Source organism: Nomascus leucogenys, chromosome 14, assembly GCF_006542625.1.
Source record: "Nomascus leucogenys isolate Asia chromosome 14, Asia_NLE_v1, whole genome shotgun sequence".
Lineage (NCBI taxonomy): Eukaryota > Metazoa > Chordata > Mammalia > Primates > Hylobatidae > Nomascus > Nomascus leucogenys.
This window is the reverse complement of record NC_044394.1, coordinates 9,165,239-9,190,062: the sequence shown is the minus strand read 5'-3', so window position 1 is coordinate 9,190,062 and position 24,824 is coordinate 9,165,239. Positions and strand designations below refer to the sequence as shown.

At 47.4% G+C, this 24,824-nt stretch overlaps 1 protein-coding gene and 1 pseudogene across 2 annotated transcripts in view; one reads left to right on the top strand and one right to left on the bottom strand.

The window, feature by feature from the left end:
- The window catches only part of USP32 (ubiquitin specific peptidase 32), a 205,409-nt gene extending 196,233 nt beyond the window's left edge, over positions 1 to 9,176 (top strand). Inside the window, exons 30-34 of one of the 2 annotated variants that reach the window (XM_030828141.1) lie at positions 726 to 917; positions 2,948 to 3,236; positions 4,642 to 5,066; positions 5,735 to 5,827; positions 6,951 to 9,176. In XM_030828141.1, coding sequence (XP_030684001.1) covers positions 726 to 917; positions 2,948 to 3,236; positions 4,642 to 5,066; positions 5,735 to 5,827; positions 6,951 to 7,124 — 1,173 coding nt within the window. In that variant the 3' untranslated portion in view covers positions 7,125 to 9,176. The remainder of the gene's footprint in view (positions 1 to 725; positions 918 to 2,947; positions 3,237 to 4,641; positions 5,067 to 5,734; positions 5,828 to 6,950) is intronic. The other variant, XM_030828142.1, reaches the window with a different exon arrangement.
- Positions 9,177 to 12,535: 3,359 nt separating this feature from the next.
- Positions 12,536 to 22,503, bottom strand: LOC101178499 (annotated as a pseudogene).
- Between the last annotated feature and the right edge of the window lie 2,321 nt (positions 22,504 to 24,824).

Sequence of the window (24,824 nt, the reverse complement as noted above, 5' to 3'; positions counted from 1 at the left end):
TTATTTCTCCCAGCCTCTGTAAAGTCTGCAGCATACTAATAATGTTCTGGCTTTCTGATTAAAAATAAATGGCTTACTATCACCACCCCTGGCTTGAGGGCCAGCTCACATGTAATCCCTTATAGGATTCCAAAGTTGTTAAATAATGCAATTATTTTGTTTTTATCATTTTGAAGCATTCAAAAATTTTTCAAGAAAAGCTATGGTCATATAAATAGAAATTTTATCCAGAATGTTACTGATGTAACATTTGTGAATAAATGTATAGGTGCTGTATTTGCTCAGACTCTAGTTTGGGTTGTGTTTTCTTTTCCCTTTTTTTTTGAGACACAGTCTCTCTCTGTCATCCGGGCTGGAGTGCAGTGGTGTAATCACAGCTCACTGCAACCTCTACCTCCCAGGCTCAAGCAATCCTCCTGAGTAGCTGGGACTACAGACATGTGCCACAATGCCCAGCTAATTTTTAGATTTTTCTTTTACAAAGACAGAGTCTCACTCTGTTGACCAGGCTGGTTTCGAACTCCTGGACTCAAGCAATTACCCCACCTCGGCCTCCTAAAGCGCTGGGATTACAGGCATGAGCCACCATACCCAGCCAGTTGTATTTTCTTTTTCCTTATATAGAGTAAAATAAGGGTGAGTGACCGAGAGGTTGATGCATACCTGGATCACCACTTTAAATGCCTTCCCACACACCCCTTTCCTCCTGTTCCCTCTACCTGCAGGTTGTGGATGAGCATGAGAGTGTGGAGCAGAGTCGGAGAGCGCAAGCTGAGCCCATCAACCTGGACAGCTGTCTCCGTGCTTTCACCAGTGAGGAAGAGCTAGGGGAAAATGAGATGTACTACTGTTCCAAGTGTAAGACCCACTGCTTAGCAACAAAGAAGCTGGATCTCTGGAGGCTTCCACCCATCCTGGTATGTTACAGTCCTGCCTCTGAGAGAGCAGGAATCTAGCATAAAAGAAAGAAGACATGAACAAACAGGAGGTTTTGTTACTTTTGAGAATAAGACCTTTACTGCAGCAGTGTTTAAAACACTTTCTGTACAAGGTTTTTATGTTGAATACAAAGATGAATCTTTCTACAAATATTTGGTAGTTCCTTTTCCTAAAGAGCTTATAATCTAGAAGAAGAGAGCAATCATGTAGACCAGTAACTGCAATTCAGTGCAATGTGAGAACTGCCACAAGGGGTACAACATGGTGAATTTGAACTTCAGGAGAGGGTGAACTTCTGGCTCTGTGGAGAGAGGAAGCTTAGGCTTTGTGGACTCTAGAAGAGCAACTGAGCCCGGAGCCCCCAACACCCACTGCACATAGTCATGTGGCCATGGCACACTGTTGGGTTGAGTGTGTGTGCACAAGCACACCAGTGCACTAGGGCCTGTGTGTTCTTTTAGATTTAATTTACTTCTGCCTTCTCCCTTCATGAATTAGGAGACTGTCCTGTTGTTTGTCAGGAGAGTTTGAAGTGACAAATCTTCCTATTCATTAAGATCAGTGTTAACTGTAAGGTACTGGCATATTTTAATCAGATATTTATATGTATTTTCTTTTTTTTTTTTTTTTTTTTGGAGACAGGGTCTCACTGTGTCACCCAGGCTGTAGTGCAGTGGTGTAATCTCAGCTCACCGCAACCTCCACCTCTCGGGCTCAAGTGATTCTCTTGCCTCAGTCTCCTGAGTAGCTGAGATTACAGGCACGCACCACTACCACCCGGCTAAGTTTTGTACTTTTAGTAGATACGGGGTTTCACCATATTGGCCAGGCTAGTCTTGAATTCCTGACCTCAGGTGATCCGCCCACCTTGGCCTCCCAAAGTGCTGGAATTACAGGTGTGAGCCACCATGCCCAGCCATATTTTCTTATTCTATTCATGTCTCTGTCATACTACTCTGTGAAGCTGAATGTAGGTTTTTCTTAGACCAGAACAGCTTCCCAGGGAATGATGCACAAGAAATTAATAACATTGGTTGTTAGCTAGCTCCACAGATAGGAACTAGAGGGAAGGGGCAGGCTTGGAGACAAGGTGGGTGGGGAGGAGGGGGAGACTTTTTTTTTTTTTTTTGAGACGGAGTCTCACTCTGTTGCCCAGGCTGGAGTGCAGTGGCGCAATCTCAGTTCACTACAAGCCTCACCTCCTGGGTTCACGCCATTCTCCTGCCTCAGCTTCCTGAGTAGCTGGGACTATAGGCGCCCACCACCACGGCTGGCTAATTTTTTGTGTGTTTTTAATTTATTTATTTTTTGTGTGTTTTTAATTTATTTATTTATTTTTAGTAGAGATGAGGTTTCACTGTGTTAGCCAGGATGGTCTCGATCTCCTGACCTCATGATCCACCCACCTTGGCCTCCCAAAGTGTGGGGATTATAGGCGTGAGCCACCGCGCCCAGCCGAGGGGGAGACCTTTTAAAAAAAATTGAGGTATAATTAGCATACAATTGAAAGCATAGATTTTTAATATCCAGTTTGATGAATTTTAACAAGTATATATTTTCATATGATCATCACATAAAACAAGCAGAGCAGTCACGCAGACCAGTAATTGCAATTCAGTGTGATGTGGGAACTGCCACAAGGGGTACAACATGATGGATTTGAACTTCAGGAGAGGGTGAACTTCTGGCTCTGTGGAGAGTGGAAGCTTAGGCTAACCCTTTGTGGACTCTGGAAGAGCAACTGAGCCTGGAGGCAATACCCACTGCGCAGTCCCGTGGCTGTGCCACACTGCTGAGTTGAGTGTGTGTGCACAAGCACACCAGTGCACTGGGGCCTGTGTAGAGGCCTTTATGAAACCATATTTTTGAAGTCTTTAAAAAATAATGAAGAGTAAATGTTCTGTTATATATTCCCAAACATTCACATGTATTTGACTTGTTTTTTCCGTGTAAATTTTGTATCTTCAGAACCCTTTAATGCAGATGTTTTCTACCTTTACTTCTCCAGATTATTCACCTTAAGCGATTTCAATTTGTAAATGGTCGGTGGATAAAATCACAGAAAATTGTCAAATTCCCTCGGGAAAGCTTTGATCCGAGTGCTTTTTTGGTACCAAGAGACCCGGCTCTCTGCCAGCGTAAACCACTCACACCCCAGGGGGATGAGCTCTCTGAGCCCAGGATTCTGGCAAGGGAGGTGAGGAAAGTGGATGCGCAGAGTTCGGCTGGGGAAGAGGACGTGCTCCTGAGCAAAAGCCCATCCTCACTCAGCGCTAACATCATCAGCAGCCCGAAAGGTGAGGCCTGGGGGCCTTATGCAGGTGCTTTCTTGGGACTCCTGTAGGCTACATATGTTTCTCTGTCTTCTGTTCTGGAACATTAGGTTGGTTGGGTGGAAGGAACTTATCTGGAATCCGACCTATCTGTATTTGAGCTATGTAAGTTTTAGCAAGAGATTCAGCCTCCCTGAATCTATTTTCTCATCTGTAAAATGGAGATAATGCCAGGTTTACAGAGTTGAGAGTGACGCATGGACAGTAAAGCACTTCACACAGTGCCTGATATACAGTAAACAGGAATGGTAGCTGCTGTCTTGTCCCCTTATAGCAAAAGTTCTGAGGTTCCCCATCTTTCAGGGGGTCTAGAGGATCAAAACTCTTTTTTTTTTAAATTTATTTTTTATTTTTTTGTGACAGGGTCTCAGTCTGTCACCCAGGCTGGAGTGCAGTGGTGCAACACAGATCACAGCTCACTGCAGCCTCGACCTCCTGGGGTCAATCAGTCCTCCCACCTCAGCCTCCTGAGTAGCTGGGACTACAGGCACGCACCACTGCACCTGGCTAATTTTTGTATTTTTCGTAGAGATGGTACTTCACCATGTTTCCCAGGCTGGGCTCGAACTCCTGTGCCCAAGTGAATCTCCTGCTTCACCTCCTAAAGTGCTGGGATTACAGGTGTGAGCCACTGTGCCTGGCCCAAAACATTTTCATAAAAATACTAAGACAATATGTGCCTTTTCATTTTTATTCTCTCACAAATGTACAATGGTGTGAGAGACAACATGACATTGAATAATATCGTCACTTTGACAGTGAAGTTCTGTGCTAATGTACTTTTTCATTCCTCAGTTTTAATTTCTAATATGGGAAATATTGATAGATAAAATTCACATAAAAGTTCTAAAGGTTCTCAATAATTTTTAAAGGTATAAAAGGGGGTATGGGTAAGAGGCTATAACCAAAAAGTTTAAAGCCGTACAGGATTTTTGTGAGACATAGAGGTAACAATGGACAGCAAGAAATTCCCAGTACCATGCCTAACAATAGGAAGTACTCAGTAAATGGTGGTCACATTTTTTGTCTAATTTTACAAAGGAGAGGAATATGTATTTGGAAAACTCCTTACTCTAATAATTAGATTTTTTTTCAACTGAATCTGACATAAATCATCTTTCTGCTATTTTCTGAGTCTCTATAATGTACTTTACATTTTCAGGACATTGTTGTTTATAGGGACTTGGCATTGAAGAAGACAAAAATGTAACTTACTGGCTACATAATAGGAACCAAAGAGTAGCCAGTCATGACTCCCGTCTTTACCTTTGTGTATACAGTTGTAAAGCTAACCTCAGAGTTAGCATTTGGGGCTGGCTTACTTTGTGGCATTTGGATTTGTGAATCTTTTCTTCTGTCCTGTTCACAGGTTCTCCTTCTTCATCAAGAAAAAGTGGAACTAGCTGTCCCTCCAGCAAAAACAGCAGCCCTAATAGCAGCCCACGGACTTTGGGGAGGAGCAAAGGGAGGCTCCGGCTGCCCCAGATTGGCAGCAAAAATAAACTGTCGAGTAGTAAGGAGAACTTGGATGCCAGCAAAGAGAATGGGGCCGGGCAGATCTGTGAGCTGGCTGACGCCTTGAGTCGAGGGCATATGCTGGGGGGCAGCCAACCAGAGCTGGTCACTCCTCAGGACCACGAGGTAGCTTTGGCCAATGGATTCCTTTATGAGCATGAAGCATGTGGCAATGGCTACAGCAATGGTCAGCTTGGAAACCACAGTGAAGAAGACAGCACTGATGACCAAAGAGAAGACACTCGTATTAAGCCTATTTATAATCTATATGCAATTTCGGTAAGTGGTTTATTGTACGGTTTTCAGAGAGTGGTCTGTGTTTTGTTCACTTGTCTTCACGTATTCATCAGCAAGTATTTTTTTCAGGTCCTGCTTATTTCCTAGCATTGAGCTTAGTGATAGACAAAGTTAACATAGAAATCATGGCCTATCGTGGCTCACACCTGTAATCCCAGCACTTTAGAAGGCTGAGGCAGGAAGATCGCTTGAGCCCAGGAGTTTGAGACCAGCCTGGGCCCCATCTCTACAAATAATTTTAAAATGGAGTGAGGTATGGTGGCATGTGCCTGTGGTCCCAGCTACTTGGAAGGCTGATGCAGAAGGATCACCTGAGCCCAGGAGGTCAAGTCTTTAGAGAGCTGTGATCACTCGACTGCACCCCAGCCTGGGTGATAGAGCAAGTCCCTGTCTCAAAATAATAATAATAATAATAATACTAGTAATTACAATTATAAAATGATTGTTTATCCACACAAGACTTGGAGCTTATGACTTTTGTATTTTGCTTTTTGCTTATTTTGGTTTTAGAAAAAGTTAGAGGGTTCTAAAATATTTTTCACCTACTGATCATTTACATGATCAGTGTTCTTCTGCTCAGATCCTAGTGCTATACCCTGACCATAGTACAGTTAACTGCTAACATACCTCCACTCTCTTATCTCTTACAGTGCCATTCAGGAATTCTGGGTGGGGGCCATTACGTCACTTATGCCAAAAACCCAAACTGCAAGTGGTACTGTTACAATGACAGCAGCTGTAAGGTAAACATTCTCAATCTTTGAATGAAAGTTAGAAACAGAATATCAACAGAACTGGGGAACATTTGTTGAAATAACGGACTATCTCCTGAATAGGAAATAGATATTTCTGTTAGAATCAATATATAGATTCTGTAAGTATTAAAGGAACAAAAGTGATATGCAGAGTAGGGAATGAAAACATGAGTAGTGAGGAAAAATAAAGAGTTAGTCGACCAGGTGCAGTAGCTCATGCCTGTAATCCTAGCACCTTGGGAGGCTGAGGCAGGCTTAGGAGGTGGATCACTTGATGTCAGGAGTTCGAGACCAGACTGGCCAACATGGTGAAACCCCATCTCTACTAAAAATACAAAAATTAGTTGGGCGTGTTGGCACATGCCTGTAATCCCAGCTACTTGGGAGGCTGAGGCAGGAGAATGGCTTAAACCTGGGAGGTGGAGGTTGCAGTGAGCCAAGACTGTGTCACTGCACTCCAGCCTGGGCAACAGGGCAAGACTCTGTCTCAAAAAAATAAAAAAAAAACAGGAGTTAGTTAATGCAAAAAGATCCTATCTTCTAGACTGTTAGAATTTGATGGGGTTGGGCCAAGCGCGGTGGCTCACGCCTGTAATCCCAGCACTTGGGGAGGCCAAGGAGGGCGGATCATGAGGTCTCAGGAGATCGAGACCATCCTGGCTAATATGGTGAAACCCCGTCTCTACTAAAAATACAAAAAAATTAGCCAGGCGTGGTGGCACGCGCCTGTAGTCCCAGCTACTCAGGAGGCTGAGGCAGGAGAATCGCTTGAACCCAGGAGGCAGAGGTTGCAGTGAGCTGGGGTCGCGCCAGTGCACACCAGCCTGGTGACACAGCAAGACTCCATCTCAAAAAAATAAATAAACAGAATTTGATGGGGTTTTAGGTCATTCTTTTTTGACTTGTCTATGGTCAAAATATTTTCCCCAGAGCAAACATTGGAAATAATGGGGCTCATTTTAAAGGGGCAGGTGTGAGACAGCCAAACTAGTGAGCTTATTGGAAGCAATCAGGTTTAGTAATTACAGAGGGTTGGTCTTCCCTTTCCTGGCAAGGATTTAGAGCCATAGTAGTGATGGCTTTTTGTTAACGGTTTTTCTTGCCCTTTCAGGAACTTCACCCTGATGAAATTGACACCGACTCTGCCTACATTCTTTTCTATGAGCAGCAGGGGATAGACTATGCACAATTTCTGCCAAAGACTGATGGCAAAAAGATGGCAGACACAAGCAGTATGGATGAAGACTTTGAGTCTGATTACAAAAAGTACTGTGTGTTACAGTAAAGCCACCACTCTGGCTGCTAGACAGCTTGGTGGTGAGGGAGATGACTCCTGGTAGCTGACATTTGGCAAAAGTGTCACTGAAAGGCAAGCTAAATGTAGTTATTTTATCCTGTGACCCTGAAGCACAAAATAAAAATTCTAATTAAAATAGTTAACTTTAAGCGTAGTAATCATTTTATTTTGAAGTCTCATACAAGCTCTCCAATAAAGAACCTTCAGGCAGATCCCACCATTAGCCTGTAAACAAAAGGTTTGGCACCAGCCACCTGGGACCAAATAAGAATTCAATTGTGCTTGTCAGATATGAACAAATATGTAGTGAGTATAGAGTTTACCAATAATCATAACAAATATTAAAGATTTCCTTGGAGTCAAAGTAAAAAACAAAAAATTATAATGTTGTCTAGGGATGACATGATATGCTACCTCCTTTTTCCTGAAGTTTTATTCCATTACATTGACAAGATGGAGAAAGCAAGACCATGCAGGTGCGCAAACGATTCTTACGGCATGGACGAGGATTTTCCCATTTATTTTTTAAACTGTTTCCATACCCTTTCTTTGTCTTTCTTGCTTTTTGTTTTTGCCGTTGTGTTTATGTTTGAGACACAACCAGTCATTGGTGGCAGGGGCATATAGTGGTCAGTCTGAAAGGGAGGCTCTCTTAAGAGCTATGTGCCTTCCACCCAGAGCCTTGTGGGAGACCCAGTAGAAAGAAAAAGCATCCTGGGAAATCCAGCTACCATGGCCCTCCCAGTGGAGGCATCTTACATTTAGGATACTTCAAGTATCCTCAGAAATGTATTCTGCACCCCCGGCCCCACCCATGCTGAGGGAAGGGGAGCAGTTGCCAATATTTGCACCATCTTCACATGCACCTGTTGCAACAAGAGCTTCTGGGAAGGAAAGCGGCATTGGAGCTAGATCACGTTTCACAATTAGTGGTTGTTCTTTTCCGTGTTTGTCTTGCACTTTAAAAAAGAGAGAACACATGCAAATGAACTTGCTTGTGTGTATTTGATGGCTCTAAGGGCTATAAATTACAAACAAAACACATCCCAGACATTAGGAGTTCATAAGTGTATTTAATGAAATTGGTGGTTTTAGGAAGTCAACTTTAGTTTTGCTTTGTTTGCATGTCCACTAATTTTTTTATTTTGATATTTGTCTTTTTTTTTTAATTTTACAGTAGTCGTTGAAAATTATGTTTGTTTGCTTACTTCATTTTTTTCTCTAATCAAGACTGGAACAAAGTATAAATATTATTTATTTCAGGTAGCTTTTTTTGTGTAGTTTTTTAATATATACTTGAAGGAAATGTTTCACCTTATTTTTAGTCTTTCTTTATTCATTTAGACCCTGCAAGTTGATTCTCATTGTCAGATTCCACTACCCTTTCTTCCTCATAGGTAGTAATTACCAATGTAACTAAGCATTTGTGTTCTGATATCTGAGGCCAGTAACTATTAATATCTAGTTCTCAGAGCATTTGGAAAGGTTATCTTAAATGGCTACCTAAATTGAAATCCTTTTCAGAAAAAATATAATTGCAGGTAGGTAGGAGTGGCCTAAATTGTCTAATGTAATAAAGTCAGACAAAATGCATACTTTATAGTTTCAAGATTTTCAGTATATAAAATCTGTCCATTCCCATTAAAAAGTGGAAGATTTTAAATAATTTCTTTACAGATGTTTTATTTAAGCAGGTAGCACAATCTACTAATGTTGTTTGATCTGTGTTTGTTATACTGGTTGTAATTAATTTTTTTAATTCATGAACTAGCAGAAAATTTATTAAATTAACTGTTAACTACATTCACCTTGTAAATTACTGTATAAAACTTGTTGACAATGCACTGACTTTAGAAAGATGTTAATGTACATAAATAGAGTGTAAATAAAAGTGTTGATGTACTGAAATATGAACTGTATAAAAAGTATTGGTAATTGTATATGGGGTGTACCTGTTTATCTGTAACTATTATCCAAACAAATTAAATACTGTGGATGCCTCTATGTGCTGTTTTTCCTCATACAAGTAAACACAGGAAGTCAAATTCTTCAGCCTCCCTCTCTGTGATCCTGTTTTAATTCTCTTACTTGAATAATTTCTTTCTGACTTACAGAGGGGATGCTTCATCTCTGAGGCTGGAAACTCTAGCGCAGGATTCCCCAACTCCTGGGCTACAGACCAGTACCATCCATGGCCTGTTAGGAACTGGGCTACACAGCAGGAGGTGAGTGGCGAGCTGTATTTAGAGCCGCTCCCCCTTGCTCCCATTACCACCTGAGCTCTGCCTCCTGCTAGATCAGCAGCGGCATGCCATTCTCATAGGAGAACGAACCCTGTTGTGAACAGTGCATGCTAGCAATCTAGGTTGTGTGCTCCTTATGAGAATCTAATGCCTGATGATTTGAGGTGGAGCAGTTTTATCCTGAAACTATTCCCCCCATCCCCCCAGTCCGTGGAAAAATTATCTTCCACAACACCAGTCCCTGGTGCCAAAAAGGTTGACAACCACTGATGTAGAGGGTAGAACAAGATCCCTCCAGTGACCAGGTGACTTTAAACATGGCTCACATCCCTTTTAGAAAGTTATGGCAGGGAAGCAAGTAGAGAGCAGGTGGTAAACTGAGGATTGGTGCCTACATTGGTACCTACAGTGGGTCCTACAGTCATTTTTGTGCAGATCAGGAGATGAGGTGAAGAGAAGGAAAGCTCATTTGCATAATGCCTTGAAATGACCCTAGGTTTCTAGGGGGCACCAAGAAACCAGAGATGTCCCTAGTTGTCCGTCTGGGAGATCCAAGAGACAGTTGGCAGTGTTGAGAAGAGATGAAGGTGACAGCTGTAGGTCCTTCACCCTCAGCTTCTGTTTGTTCACCTATAAAATTAAAATACCTAACACTCAGGCTTGTAAGAATTAAATGAAGGACACAAATGCCTGGCACAGTTGCTTGGTAAGTGCTCAATCCAACGATATTCAATCCTATTTTACAAAGAGGGTTTTTTTTGTTTGTTTTGTTGTTTGCTTTTTTAACTCCTTGCTATTCTGATGCTAAAAGAGTTTAATAGTCCTCTGTTCACATTTTCCAAAAACAAGAATACACATTAAAAATGTATAAAATGGGCCAGGCCCAGTGGCTCATGCCTGTAATCCCAGCAGTTTGGAAGGCCAAGGCAGGCGGATCACCTAAGGTTGAGAGTTCAAGACCAGCCTGACCAACATGGAGAAACCCCATCTCTACTAAAAATACAAAATTAGCCGGGCATGGTGGTGCATGTCTGTAATCCCAGCTACTTGGGAGGCTGAGGCAGGAGAATTGCTTGAACCCGGGAGGCAGAGGTTGCAGTGAGCCGAGATCACGCCATTGCACTCCAGCCTGGGAAACGAGCGAAACTCCGTCTCAAAAAAAAAAAAGTATAAAATGAAACATGTTGAATCAGCAGCAGTGGCAGCTTGTTTAAGGAAAGGAACAAACAAAATTAATACAGAAAGTCAAAAAATGAAGCACAACTCTTTTTTAAGTGCCAGTCTGTTTTTAGGTTTCCTTTTTTTTTTTTTTTTTGAGATGGAGTCTCGCTCTGTCGCCCAGGCTGGAGTGCAGTGGCACGATCTCGGCTCACTGCAAACTCCACCTCTCGGGTTCACGCTTTTTTTTTTTTTTTAAATAGAGACAGGGTCTCTGTTGCCCAGGCTGGAATGCAGTGAGGTAATCACAGGTCACTGCAGCCTCGACCTCCCAGGCTCAAGCAATCTTCCCACCTCAGCCTCCCCAGTAGCTGGGACCACAGATGTGTGCCACCACACCCAGCTAATTTTTGTATTTTTTGTAGGGATGGGGTTTCACCATGTTGCCCAGGCTGGTGTCGAACTCCTCAGCTCAAGCTATCTGCCCACCTCAGCTTCCCAAAGTGCAGGGATTACAAGTGTGAGCTGCCATGGCTGGCCAAGGCTGTCTTTTAAAAAGCTAAAAATGGGCTGATTCAAGACCAGTCTGAGCAATATGGCGAGACCTCATTTCTACTAAAAAAAAAAAAAAAAAAAAAAAAAAAAAAAAAATCAGCTGGGTGTGGTGGCCCGTGCCTGTAGTCATCCCAGCTACTCGGGAGGATCACTTGAACCCAGAAGGTTGAGGTTGCCTTGATTATGCCACTGCACTCCAGCCTGGGTGACAGTGAGACCTTGTCTCAAAAAGCCTCGGAAGGACTGGCCTAGGGAGATGGGCAAGCATTTTGTTTCTAGTTTCTGAATGGCCCTGTGCGTTGAGAGAGGTCTTCGGCCTCCCAGCCTCTCTGGCTGAAGGTGGCGATTCTGCATGGAGTCCCTCCACCACTTGGTGGCGTTGCTCACAGTGACTTCTTACTTCTAAACACCATGGAATTGGAGCAAGTAGATGATTTGCCACATTTTTCCCAGCTAGTCTGGAGGCTGAATATAGAGTTTTAGTGGGACACACCAGAATGTGTAAGTTGGGGAGTGGCGATCCCAGTTTCTCTTGATAATGTACCAACAGCTTCCTTAGTATTGAAATCACAAAGTCAGAAATGCACACACCTCTATGATCAGAGATTCATACAGGAGAGAGCAACAAAAAGAGGCCTTTTAAGTTTGCCAGACTTCCTGACCAGTGGGAAGCAAGAGAGTAGGCAAGTGTGCAGCAGTCACAAATCCAGGCCTGTAAGAACCTAGTTGGGAATAGAATGTAAGAGAATGGAGAGTGATGGGGACTACAGTGTGTTCTAGGCACATGCCCATCTAAAGGCTCCATGTGACTGTTGTCCTGCAGGCATGTGGGCCCCAGTGTTCACCAAACCTTTTTTTTTTTTTCCCATGAAGAGAAGCCAGAAACCCAGATATTAAAACAAAGTATCCAGTTTAGAAGTGTTGGTAAATTTTTTAAACTTTGAACATTGTGCTGCCGAAAGAAGGTATCTAAAAGCCAGGTACAAACCAGCAGTTCATGCCCTCTGGTGAGCAGAAAGGTCATAGACTTTGAGCCCATTATGTCGGAGGTCAAATTCTAGTTCTGCTGTTGCAACAGCTGTAAACGAAAGTTTTCAGATTTTTAATAGCCAGTGAAAATACCACTTTATTTCCAAAGGTTATTAAAAGGAATAGATCATGTATGTAAGTCGGCACAGAGCTTGCCACCTATTAGGTACTCAAAAGCATTCTTCCCTCACTTAAGGAAACAATACAGGCATGATATAACAATAATGTTATGATCAAGTTCATTATCAGGAGGCATACACCCAAACAATAGGGGAGTGAGCACCTACCACGTACAGAGCTCTCTGCTAGGTTCTCTGGGGGCAGCAGTTCCCAACCTGGCAATTTGTCGGCATCATCGGAATCAGCCAGCAGCTTGTTGGATATGCTGAGTCCAGAGTCCCGCCCATATTACACCTAATGTTCTGTGCCTGTTACGCCCAGATTTATGAGATCCTCCTCTCCCATGCAGTCCAAGAATCTGCATTCTAGTAAGTTCCTCAGAGGAAGCTCTTTCGCAGCCAGTTTGCACTGGTCTGTGGGTTGGTCATTTATGGAAACCACTGCTCCAGGGAATGAATCATTATTTCCAGTCTCATTAGGGAAAGATGATATGCATATGCACACATGTAAGGAGGAGTGACAGTAATTAGCCAAAAGCTCTGTAGACATAATTGCCTCTGATGAAGTGCTGACTGATGACATCAGACACTAGGCTATTGACAGTGTACCCCAGGGAAATGCAAAAGGGAAGCGAACTGCCTCATGAAGTGAGATTAGGATTACAGGGTCAGAAATGTGGAGAGGGTGCTTCAGATGGACAAAGAGCAGAGGCAGGATTCAAGTGATGCGTCTCGGAGGCAGTGCAGCCTGTTTGTGCTGAGTGGAAAGTGCACGAGGAACATAGTAGGCGATAACAGGAAGGCAGGAGCTGTGAAGGCCTTTGAAGGTCAGGCCAGTTGTAATAAAAGTCTTTCACATTGTCAGGTATCTTGGGATGGTTGCCAAACATTTTTCTATGGTTTGCATAAATGCATATCCATTTTATTTATGTATTTATTTATTTTAGGTTTTTTTTTTTTTTTTTTTTTTTGAGATGGAGTTTCGCTCTTGTTGCCCAGGCTGGAGTGCAATGGAGCAATCCCAGCTCACTACAACCTCCGCCTCTCAGGTTCAAGCAATTCTCTTGCCTTGGCCTCCTGAGTAGCTGGGATTACAGGCATGACCCACCACGCCCAGCTAATTTTGTATTTTTAGTAGAGATGGGGTTTCTCCGTGTTGGTCAGGCTCGTCTTGAACTTCCAGCCTCAGGTGATCCACCCACCTCGGCCTCCCAAAGTGCTGGGATTACAGGCGTGAGCCACTGCGCCTGGCCTATTTTAGTTTTTTTTTGAGACGGAGTTTCACTCTTGTCGCCCAGGCTGGAGTGAAGTGGCACTATCTCGGCTCACTGAAACCTCCACCTCCCAGATTCAAGTGATTCTCCTGCCTCAGCCTGCCAAATAGTTGGGATTACAGCCGCACGCCACCACACCTGGCTAATTTTTGTATTTTCAGTAGAGACAGGTTTTCACCATGTTGGCCAGGCTGGTCTCAAACTCCTGACCTCAGGTGATCCACCCGCCTCAGCCTCCCAAAGTGCTGGGAATACAGGTGCGAGCCACCACACCTGGCACATAGATATCTATTTTAGACCATTTTATTATAAACATAAGTTCCGTTTGCTGTAATTTCTCTCTTTTTCATATTCACAATCCGCTTTGGCTGGAATTTCTCTTGATAACAAACTTTAGACCTTACCACAAGCCCAAGAGGAACTCACAGATGGGTACTAGGCTTGAAATGCCCCAAGAAGACTGAAGGAAGTGGAGGAGGAAGAAAAAAGGAGGCAGAAGGGGGAAAACCTAGAAGAGCTCTGGACAGGGAGGAGGCATGCCAGAGAGAGGAGCCCAGTCACAGCTGAGTGCAGCCCAGGAAGGAAAAATGTGCCTGGTTGGAGGAGCTGTCCAAGGACCTTGAGGATAAGGGGACAGGGCTTCTCTGCTGATCTGATGGTTTTTTCAGTACCACCCTTCAGTTATCTGTAGCAGGATCCTCTGCTGCTGATGGCTAAACCCCAGTGCCCACTGGGATTACAAGTTGGGGAGGAAGAGGGGGACTTCCACATTAGGGATCAGCAGGGAGCCTCCAGAATGGAGTAGGAGATGCCTACGATCATCATTAGAGGCTGCCGTAGCCCCAGATTCAGAGCAGTCATCTTAGCTGATGCCATGGAAAGCAGTAGACCAGAAGTCCAGTCCTCAGTGTTTGCTCTGCACTTGGCAGAACTGTATGACCTTGGGGGTCACTTGCCTTGTCAGTGCCTCGGTTCCCCCTGTGAATATTAAGCAAGTTGCAATTAGGTCAGTTGTCTTCAGCTTTTATTTTGAAACAACACTGAGACCCGACCCTTTCTTCCAGCCATTCCAGCCACATTTACCTGAAGGACCCATAGCTAAAGCAGATGAGGGTGGAGTTACTCGGGTTGAAGTGAGGGTGGGGGGTGTAGTGCTGCCTGGGCAACCGCTGTGGATTGGATGTCCGCTAAAGCATCTGTCACCTCTAAGCATTCAGAAAGCCAAGCACACAGTGCTCCAGTAGGGCCTGAGGAGCTCCCAGAGAATTGTCTCCAGCAAGAGGAGTTGACAGTGCTCCCAGGAGAACACTCTCATTTGGTCTGCTAGAAATCATGGCCACAGGGTGAGCCTTTTCAAAGGCCATTTTGCTACGCAGTATACTGGGTAGCCAGCTAGAGTGAAGAAGCCACAGGGAGTGCCCGGAGCAGCCAGCCTGCTGCCTGGCCTCTGTTCCCTGGACATCCATAGGGAGCAGCCCCAGGGCCTGTGGCCTTTCATTGTTGTGCCAGCTGGAGAAAGTTACCGCTGCCAATCCTTGTTTGCAGAGCTCTCTGCAGCACGGAGCTGCAAATAAATATCCTCTCACTTGGGGAGGGATGGGGGAAAGGAGAGGGCTAAATCATCCAAAACATGTTCATTGAGTATCTACCACTTAGCTTAAAGGATAGTCCTGAGCTTGGAACCAGAAGAAACGCTGGAGATGGGCTTAGACATTTACTGGACTTCTATCTGCCAAACCCCATGCTATGCATGTTTCACTCATGATTTGTAAATGCTCACCACAGCTCTATGAGGGATGCATCATCACCCCTTTTTCTAGATGAGGAAGCTGAGGCACAATGAGGTTAAGTCACTTGCCTGTGGTGTCACACAGATGGAACATTTCTGAGCTGGATTCAAACTCAGGTTCATCCAGCTGCTTCTTTACCACCCTACCTCCCCCTGAACTGGAGTCTGTGATCCACCACTTAGCAACTCCTGGCACAACGGTAGTCACCCTGAGCCTCAATGGGCTCATCTTTGACAAGGGATCAGGGTGACCATGACCATAGCTACCTTAGATGCTTGTAATAAGCCCTGAATAAGAAAGTGAGTGTGGAACCCTTTACAACCAAGGACACTTGTGCAAATGCAGTGTGTTGTTACGTAAGGAGAGGAAGTGGGTGTCCTCAAAGCAGCTCCTCCTCTTGTTCCTGGGAGATGATGCAAATAAAGAGTCATGCAGGCCTCTTGATGGAGAGTGATGTCTTAGGTTTGTTCTATTCACTTCTGATGGCCCAGGGACCTTAGCAGCTGCATAGAGAGAATTGGCGGGGGAGTAGATGGGGAGATGGGACCAAGGAGAGAGAAAGGATTCTGGATTGAGTCAAGCAAAGACTGTAGTTCCAAACTGGACTTTGGAGTATCTGATAGTATCTTATCAGAGATTTAACATGGATGTGATTGTTTCAGAGGTGGGATGGGAAGGACGGGGGTCCAATATGCTATTGTTGTAAAGGCGGCCACCAGCCACAGCAGCCATGAGAATCTCGTGCTCCCCACTGGCCCCCTGCCAGACCGGGCTACCTGACTATGCCTCATCCACTGAGGACAATGGCTTCTCCCTTAAACTCGGGCCTTTTCCTTCCTGGCCTTTCCTGGGAAAGGAGAGAACAATTGAGTCTGATCATTTATCCCCAGCTGTTTATGCCCCAGTAGCGTGGGCTTTAAACCAAATACCACATGTCCATCTGGACACCATGGCAGGCTCGTCACGCGGCCGGCACACTCCCCGGCTGCCTGCCCCGCCCCTGCATTCATTCAACCCTGACTCTGCAGCGTTCCAGAGCAGCCCATTGTTTTTTCCCCTGGGGTTAAGAGCCCAACTCTGGTTTTCTCATCTCTCCTCTGGATGGTAGTGGAAATGTTAGGCCTCAATCCAAAACTGATATGTATTCAGAAAAAAAGAAAGAGAAAGAGAAACCAGTCAGGCCTAATTTGAACTGGGGAAATAGCCAGTGTAAATTTGAAGGAAAATTCAAACTCCATAGCTGACTTGAAAAATGTCAGCATTGGCCGGGGGCGGTGGCTCACGCCTGTAATCCCAGCACTGTGGGAGGCCGAGGCGGGCATATCATGAGGTCAGGAAATTGAGACCATCCTGGCTCACATGGTGAAACCCCATCTCTACTAAAAATACAAAAAAATCAGCTGGGCATTGTGGCGCATGCCTGTAGTCCCAGCTACTTGGGAGGCTGAGGCAGGAGAATTACTTGAACCCGGGAGGCAGAGGTTGCAGTGAGCCGAGATTGCGTCACTGCACTCCAGCCTGGCGACAGAGCAAGACTCCATCTTAAAAAAGAAAAAAGTCAGCCTCCAGGGCCTGTACCCACCCGGATGATACCCCCTTGGGAGGGGGCAGCATCAGCACCGTGCCTGCAAAGGCTTAGGTGTAATTGTGTTTACATTGATAGTTTATGCCTGTCTGGAGCACAGGCCAGCTCCGGCCCCACTCCCTGAAGCATCACCAAATTCCAAGCAGTAGTGTCTCCATGAATCTGCGAATCTGCTGTTGCTTCTTCTTCTTCTTTTTTTTTTTTTTTTGAGACAGAGGGAGTCTCTCTCTGTTGCCCAGGCTGGAGTGCAGTGGCGTGATCTCAACTCACTGCAACCTCCGCCTCCCAGGTTCAAGTGATTTTCCTGCCTCAGCCTCCCAAGTAGCTGGAATTACAGGCATGCACCACCACGCCCAGCTAATTTTTATATTTTTAGTAGAGATGGGGTTTCACCATGTTGGCCAGGCTGGCCTCAAACTCCTGACTTCAGGTGATCTGCCTACCTTGGCCTCCCAAACTGCTGGGATTACAGGCACAAGTCACCACGCCTGGCTGTGAGTCTGCTTCCATGCTGGCTGTGTTTTCCTGGTTATAGCAGCCTCAGGCTCAGTGAAAGGTCACTCGCTGTAATGACTCAGGTTTCATTGGTTCTCCCTTATGCCCCTGCAAAGACCCACTCTCCCTCTAAGTACTGATGGCAGCCTCCAGAGGGTATCTCAAATGTGCTCTTAAACTAGTCCTTTCAGCTGCCACGTGGTGTCCTCTGAGCGGTACTGCCCGATCTTCTGGGCACCCCTCGCCCAACGTGACCACTGCCTCTAGGCATTGCTTCCCAGGCTGGACACCAGGGGCCAGAGTTGCTCACCACTCCCTCCACACTCCACGAAGGCCTTTCCCAAAGCAGAGCTGTTCGTATTTCCACAAAATCACCTCCCCACCTCCCCACCAAAAAAAAAAAAGAAATCACCCTTCCCCACCCTTCCCCAAAAAAATCACCCTTCCCCACCTCCTCCCCAAAAAAATCACCCTTCCCCACCTCCTCCCCAAAAAAAGAAATCACCCTTCCCCACCCTTCCCCAAAAAAATCACCCTTCCCCACCTCCTCCCCAAAAAAGAAATCACCCTTCCCCACCTCCCCCCGCAAAAAATAAAAAGAAATTACCCTTCCCTTTTCCACGTGCGGCTTCCATTCTCCTTATGCCCCTGGTGTGAGTCCCAGAGGCTGAGTGGTTGCCACACTGAACTCAGAGTCCCTCCTCCCCTACATCTCTACATCTCTGAAGCTTCACTTGGACCCAGCTTGTCATACCCAACACTATTCCCTTAAGAGAGGTGTCTTGCAGGAGGCCACTGAGGCAGTAGACCCAGGCAAGTCTGTCCTGTCATGCTGCAAGCATCGCCTGATGTGGCTTGACCCCAGGGGCTAAACGAGGATACACAGCTTCATCTAGAGTAGAATGAACCCCAATTCAATAGCCTCATGGAGACCGGGGACAGACCAGGCAGCAGAATGGAGGTGGCAAAGCCACCCAGGGCTCAGGGACTGGGAAGCGGATTCCCTGGGGAAGACACAGGGAGCTAGGGAACGGCAGAAGCTGAGCATCAAGCACCTTGCACACCCAGACCCCACATGTGGAAACTGCTGTTCAAGCTGTAATGATACCAGGTTGACTGTGTCAGCCCCTGAAGAAAAGCTGGCATAAATAGAGCCTGGAACACCAGGCTTATCTTTGCCCAATGGGCAAGGTAAATATTTAGTCCCAGCCCTGGAGTGGTGCCTGGTAGTTCCATTCTTTGCTATCAGTTTTCCTTTTATTCACTCATGCTGCAAATGTTTGCCACCTGCCCTCCCTCTATGTGGCCGACCTCGGCCTGGGCACTTCGATGCTCTGATGACCAAGACGTGATCCCCCATTCTTTTCCTCAGGGACTCTTGCTGGGGGAGCAGACAGGGAGCAGAGATCAGGTCAGGCCTCACAGGCTGGATCTTGACTGGCACATAGACTTCACAAGAGGAAGCAAGACTGCGGGGAGCAGCCGGGGAGAGCGCTCCAGGGCTAGGGTCAGCACGCGTCCCAGCTTCCTTGACTGGCCCGGCAATTTCTGCATCCACACTTCCCTGTAAGCATGGATGTAGAAACACAGAACAAGAAACACTTTGAGGCCAGCAGCACTCAGTATAAGGGAAGCAGCAAGGACTGCCAGGTTTACAGATCTGGGTTCAATTCCCCATTTTGTCATTCATTGGCTGGCAAGGGACAAGTTCCTTTACCTCTCAAGTTTCTTCAGAAAAGCAGTAGAGTGTAGCAATTGTAAGTGGGCGGACTCAAGTATCAGACTTTCTGGGTTCAAATCTCAGCTCTATTTGTTTTTTGGGGGGTTTTCTTTTTGTTTTTTGAGATGGAGTCCTGCTTTGTCACCCAGGCTGGAGTACATTGGCACGATCTCAGTTCACTGCAACCTCCACCTCCCAGGTTTAAGCAATTCTCCTGCCTCAGCCTCCAGAGTAGCTGGGATTACAGGCACATGCCACCATGCCCGGCTAATTTTTGTATTTTTAGTAGAGACAGGGTTTCGCCATGTAGCCAGGCTGGTCTCCAACTCCTGACCTCAGGTGATCTGCCCCCCTTGGCCTCCCAAAGTGCTGGGATTACAGGCATGAGCCACCACACCCGGCCAAATCTCAGCTCTATTTGTTAGCCTTATGTCCTGTGTATTTCGTTTCCTCATCTGAAAACGAAGAAAATAGACATACTCATCTCCAACTGTTATTCTAAGGATTAAGTGCTATATAAAGCACAGCAAATAATTTTGCCAGATGCAATAGAGATTAGTTTCTTGAGGAATGTGGCAACATCTAGCAATTTTACATAGGCATTTACCCTTTGAACCACAAACTTCACTTATAGAAATCTATCCTAAAGACACACAGTCAAAAATTCAAGACGGGCACGGTGGTTCATGGCTGTAATCCTAGCACTTTAGGAGACAGAGGAGAGAGGATTGCCTGAGCTCAGGAGTTCAAGACCAGCCTGGCTAAATGAAGAAACCCCGTCTCTACTACAAATACAGAAAGTTAGCCCGGCATGGTGGTAGGCGCCTGTAATCCCAGCTACTTGGGAGGCTGAGTCAACCAGGAGGAAATCTACAGGCAGATGGGCCTCCAATGCCCTCCCAGCTGCCCTGCCCACAGGAAGCTCAACACCAGAATCACACAGGAGGGAAAACCCCTTGATCAATCTGTTATCAGTTGCTGGAAGGTGTGGCCCATTAGGGAGGGAGGTGGCCGGGAGGAGGAAGGAGTGGCAGCAGGCCTGGGCTGTCAGTCTCTTTTTCTTGCCCACCCTTCTCTCTTGGCTTCAGTCTCCCTCTTATAAGTGGGATGGAGGTAGGGTCACCAGACCTAGTAAATAAAAGTACAAGACAACCAGTTAAATTTAAATTTCAGGTAAATAACAAATAATGCTCTGGTGTAAGTATGTCCCGTGTAATTTAGGGATATACTAAAAAAAAAAAAAAAAAAAGATTTGTTATTTTTCTGACATTCAGATGTAACTGGGCAGCCTGTATTTTGTCTAGGTGAACCCATCTAGACAAAACTGAAGGCAAGGGTGGGGACAGGGGCAGGCACTCTTCCTGTGCCGGGGGAGCCTGCAGCAACTCTACACAGGATAGGCTTGTGGGAGGCAGAGCCAGGGACAGAGCCAGCAGCAGAGAGATGGACACGTGTGTAATCCCGTGGCTCCTGGGGAAGTGGGAGAGGAAGGGTTAGAGGAAAATGAAATGGGAAATTGGTCCCCAACCCGATCAATCCCCACAGTGAGAAAGCAGGAGGAGCCCTGGCCGAGAGCCCCTTCTTTCAGGGATGTGGGCTCAGCCTGACTCTGAACTCTGCACCTGCTACCCCCCAAGGCAGGACATAACAACCGCAGGGCAGTCCTGGGGCTCAGAGGGCCCCCTTTTCTCCCTCTGATGCTCTGGGTGACCTTAGACAATTCTAGGTGAAGGTCAGGCTGGGAGATCTTCCTCTGTAAATTATTCTGTGTACGGTTGGGACAGAGTGCTGAGGGATGTCCCTAAGTGTCTGGGCAGAGAGGTGGCCCCTTGAAGGGTCTTAAGGTTTCTGCCTTGGATAGGAAAGAACTGCCACCCACCACAGATCAGAGTTCATTATGCGTCACTCTGCATAATTCCAGCTTCCGCCCAGTGTTCCCTACTCCCCACCTGTGGGTCTTGCCCGTCCTTCATTGCTCTCTCCAATAAAAAGAATCACCATAATAATTATTAATTATTGAATATCTTCTCTTGTCCCGGCATCGTGTTTCATCTTAACAACAAGCCCATGAGGTAAATGCTGTCATCACCCCCATTTCATAGATGAGGAAACTGAGACTCAGAAAAATGAATTAAACTACCAAGGGCACCTAGAGAGTCAGCAGCGGAGGGGGATTCCACCCCAGGCCGGTCATGCCCGGATGTTTCTGCATTCCTCTCTTGGCTTCTGTGTCGTAGACCTGGTTCTCCTGTGCCTGCTGTGTCTGCCTGCCCTGCAGCTGGGAGTCTCGGAGGAAGAGCCCAGACTAGGATTTTCCTCCCTAAATCCTCTGTCCCTGGCACAGAGGAAATAATAGTGTTTGTTGAAAGATTAAGGCCAGGCATGGTGGCTCATGCCTGTAATACCAGCACTTTGGGAGGCCGAGGCAGGTGGATCACCCGAGGTCAGGAGTTCGAGACCAGCTTGGCCAACGTGGCAAAACCCCATCTCTACTAAAAATATGAAACAAATTAGCTGCATGGTGGCATGCGCCTGTAGTCCCAGCTACTTGAAAGGCTGAGGCAGGAGAATCACTTGAACTCAGGAGGCGGAGGTTGCAGTGAGCCGAAAACCTGCCACTGCACTCCAGCCTGGGCAACAGAGTGAGACTGTATAAAAAGAAAGAAAAAGAAAGGAAAGGAGAAGAAGGAAAGAAGGAAAGAAGGAAAGAAGGAAAGAAAGAAAGAAAGAAAGAGAAAGAAAGAGAGAGAGGGAGGGAGGGAAGGATGGAAGGAAGGAAGGAAGAAAGAAAAAGAAGAAAGAAAGAAAGAAGAAAGAAAGAAAGAAAGAAAGAAGAAAGAAAGAAAGAAAGAGGGAGGGAGGGAGGGAGGGAGGAAGGAAGATTAAGTTTTGTTTTTTTTTTCTTTTTTGAGACAGGGTCTCTCTCTGCTGCCTAGGCTGGAGTGCAATGGTGCCTGCACTCTTGGGCTTAAGCCATCCTCCCACCTCAGCCTCTCAAGTAACTGGGACCACAGGCGTGCCACCACATCTGGCTTTTTTTTTCTCCCCTCGTAGAGACAGGATCTCCCTAAGTTACTCAGGCTGATCTTAAACTCCCGGGCTCAAGTGATCCTCCCGCCTTGACCTCCCAAAGTGCTGGGATTACAGGTGTGAGCCACTGCGCCTGGCTGAAAGACTAAATCTTGATGGAAGATTAAATCTTGTTCCAGGATGCACCCACATCCCTTCCCTGTGTCCTGCTCCGCTGCCCTCTTCCTGTCCTCCAGGCCTCGCCGCAGCTGACACTTGGAACAACCTGAGGAGCCTCCCACGTGTCCAGCCGAGGGCTCTGCGGAAGGAACTGACTCTTCTGTCCCGAAGCTCTTCTCCAAAGGAAGCCCCTCCCTGGGACTTGGACATCGTCCTTCGTCCCTGGGGGAAAGAATGCCTTTGTCCCCTCTCAGATAAACAAACAGAGCGGCTAGGACATGTGTAGTGCGAGGTGCAGGAACAGTTCCCCAACCTCAGAGAGGCCTGGCCTTCCTTCTGAGGTCACCGGGGACAGCAGGAGCCCGGGACAGCCAGGCCCAATTAGATGGGGGGACCAAGGGTAGCCCCTTCTGCAGATGGATGAACAGAGCAGGGAGCATGCCTCTGTGCCCATGGAGCCACCAGCTTCCTTGCCTCTTCCCACCCCAACACACACACAAGCTCAGAGCCTCGGGGTTGCACCACGTGGGGGACACCGTTCACAAGGCCGTGTCGGTATAGGTGCCCCCTGCAGTTTTGAGACACGGCAGCCTGCACGAACCATGAGCAGACATCCACACCTCCCCCGTGACTCTGGGCCCCCTGTAGACCCTCCTCCGCCCCACCTTCCTCCCCCACCCCCACATTGTCAGATCAGAGCCACAGGAAGCAGGGCCAGCAAGTGTGCAAACCAAGAGCCAAGATGGGGAAGTTTATTTTCCAAGAACCATCTAAACACATGAGGAGTATTTTTAGCCCCTGGCTCCCACCCAGATGCCGAATCTAAACAGGGGGCCAAAGAGGCGGCCCACTGGAGATGGAGAGCAACCGGTGGAGACGGGTGGGATGGGGTGCTGCGGCCCCCACCCTGCCCCTGGACACAGATGGCTCAGCCAAAGGAGAGAACCGGCCAGGGGGCCAAGGAGGCGCAGGGGAGTGGCCCCAGGTTCTGACAAGTGCCCCATCCCTCTCTGTGCCTCGGCTTCCTTATCCGTGCCGTGGGAGGGATAACGCCACCCCGATGGGATTGCAGCATGGCCCCCCATCTGGCACATGGTGGACACCCCAAAATGTGCTTCATAGTGTGCTGGGTGCCAGCCAGTGACCCTCAGAGAAGTCAGGGTGCAGGCAAAACCATCAGCCCGTGAGCCTTCCTCAGGCCTGGCCAGCTACAGTGAAGGAGTGAAGGCTGGTGTGTGTGTGTTTGTGTGTGTGTGTGCGCACGTGCGCGTGCGTGCACCCCATGCAGTCACCCACGGGGCATCAGAAATGAATGAAAGGAGGGCTCAGGGGCCAGGCTGGACCCTCTTTGTGAATAAGGGAGTTCTCCTCCCTCGCCCTCAGAGGGAATTGTCTCAGAAGCCAGTCAGACTGGGCACAGGGAACTCAGAGCCACCATCTCCAGGGTGGGGGTCTGCTGGGGGTGGTGGAGGCCACATGGAGGGAGTGAATTTACTAAAAACAAGAAGCTTTTCATGAACACACGCATGTTCACAAGAAGGAATGCCATCAGTGGAGGCCTCTGGAGGTGGGGGCCAGTGCCCGGGGTGAGCTGCCCACTTCTGCGGTGGCTGGCCCTAGTGGCTTGGCTGGGAGCTGAGTGCTGGCAGCACCTGCTCTGGCCTCTGGGCCACAGGGAGGGCAGGCAGGACATGGGAGGTGGCCAGAGCCCCAGGCCCTGGACAAGCTGTGCCCGGTCTGGCTCCTGCTGGCCAGGTTTATGATTTGGGGACCAGGGGGATGGGGAGGGTCGAACACCTTCTGCCTTGGGTTGGAGAGGCCAGGACTTCCTGGTCCTGCTGCCACATTATTCACTAAGGTTGCCTGGAGGGCAGGGACGAGGGTGGGGATGGGGTGCCATTGGGGAGCAGGGAGGGGCGTTCTGACCTCAGAACCCTGATCCTTGGGAGGTCAGCTTAGATCTCCCGCAGTCTGTGTGGGAACCAAAGAACAGGTTCCAGGTTCTGCGTCCACATACCCCCCGCTGACAGGTGGCCTGCGGTTGCCATGGCAACAGCAATACCACCCCTCCCCCACAGCTGCGTGGTCACCAGGGAAGGGAGGGGGGACTTATTTTTGGTCACAAAAGGGAAGACGGAGGGAAAGGGAAGAGGGAGGGGAGCAGCCGTCTCTCCTCTCCCTGGGCTGACTAGGGGTGGTCAGGGGCATGGGGGGCACCGGGTGGGAGAAGGCTTAGAGACCACCTTCTCCCACCAGCTCCCCTCCCACAGCCAGCAAGGGATTCTAGAACCAGGTGATGGAATCCCTCAGTGCCCTCCTGGCGGGCACGCCTTCCTGTGAGGAAGCTTTCTACCTCCGGACTCTCAGCCTGCCAGACGGGTCCTCACCCTGCCGGGGAAACCTGGGTGCCCCATTCACTCAGCCAACCCCACTCCAAGGGTCACGATTTCCAAAATCCAGTCCTACTCCTGACGATGAGGTCTGAGAGCTGCTGGCCCTCAGTTCCTGGCACCTGGGGCCTGACCTGGCTT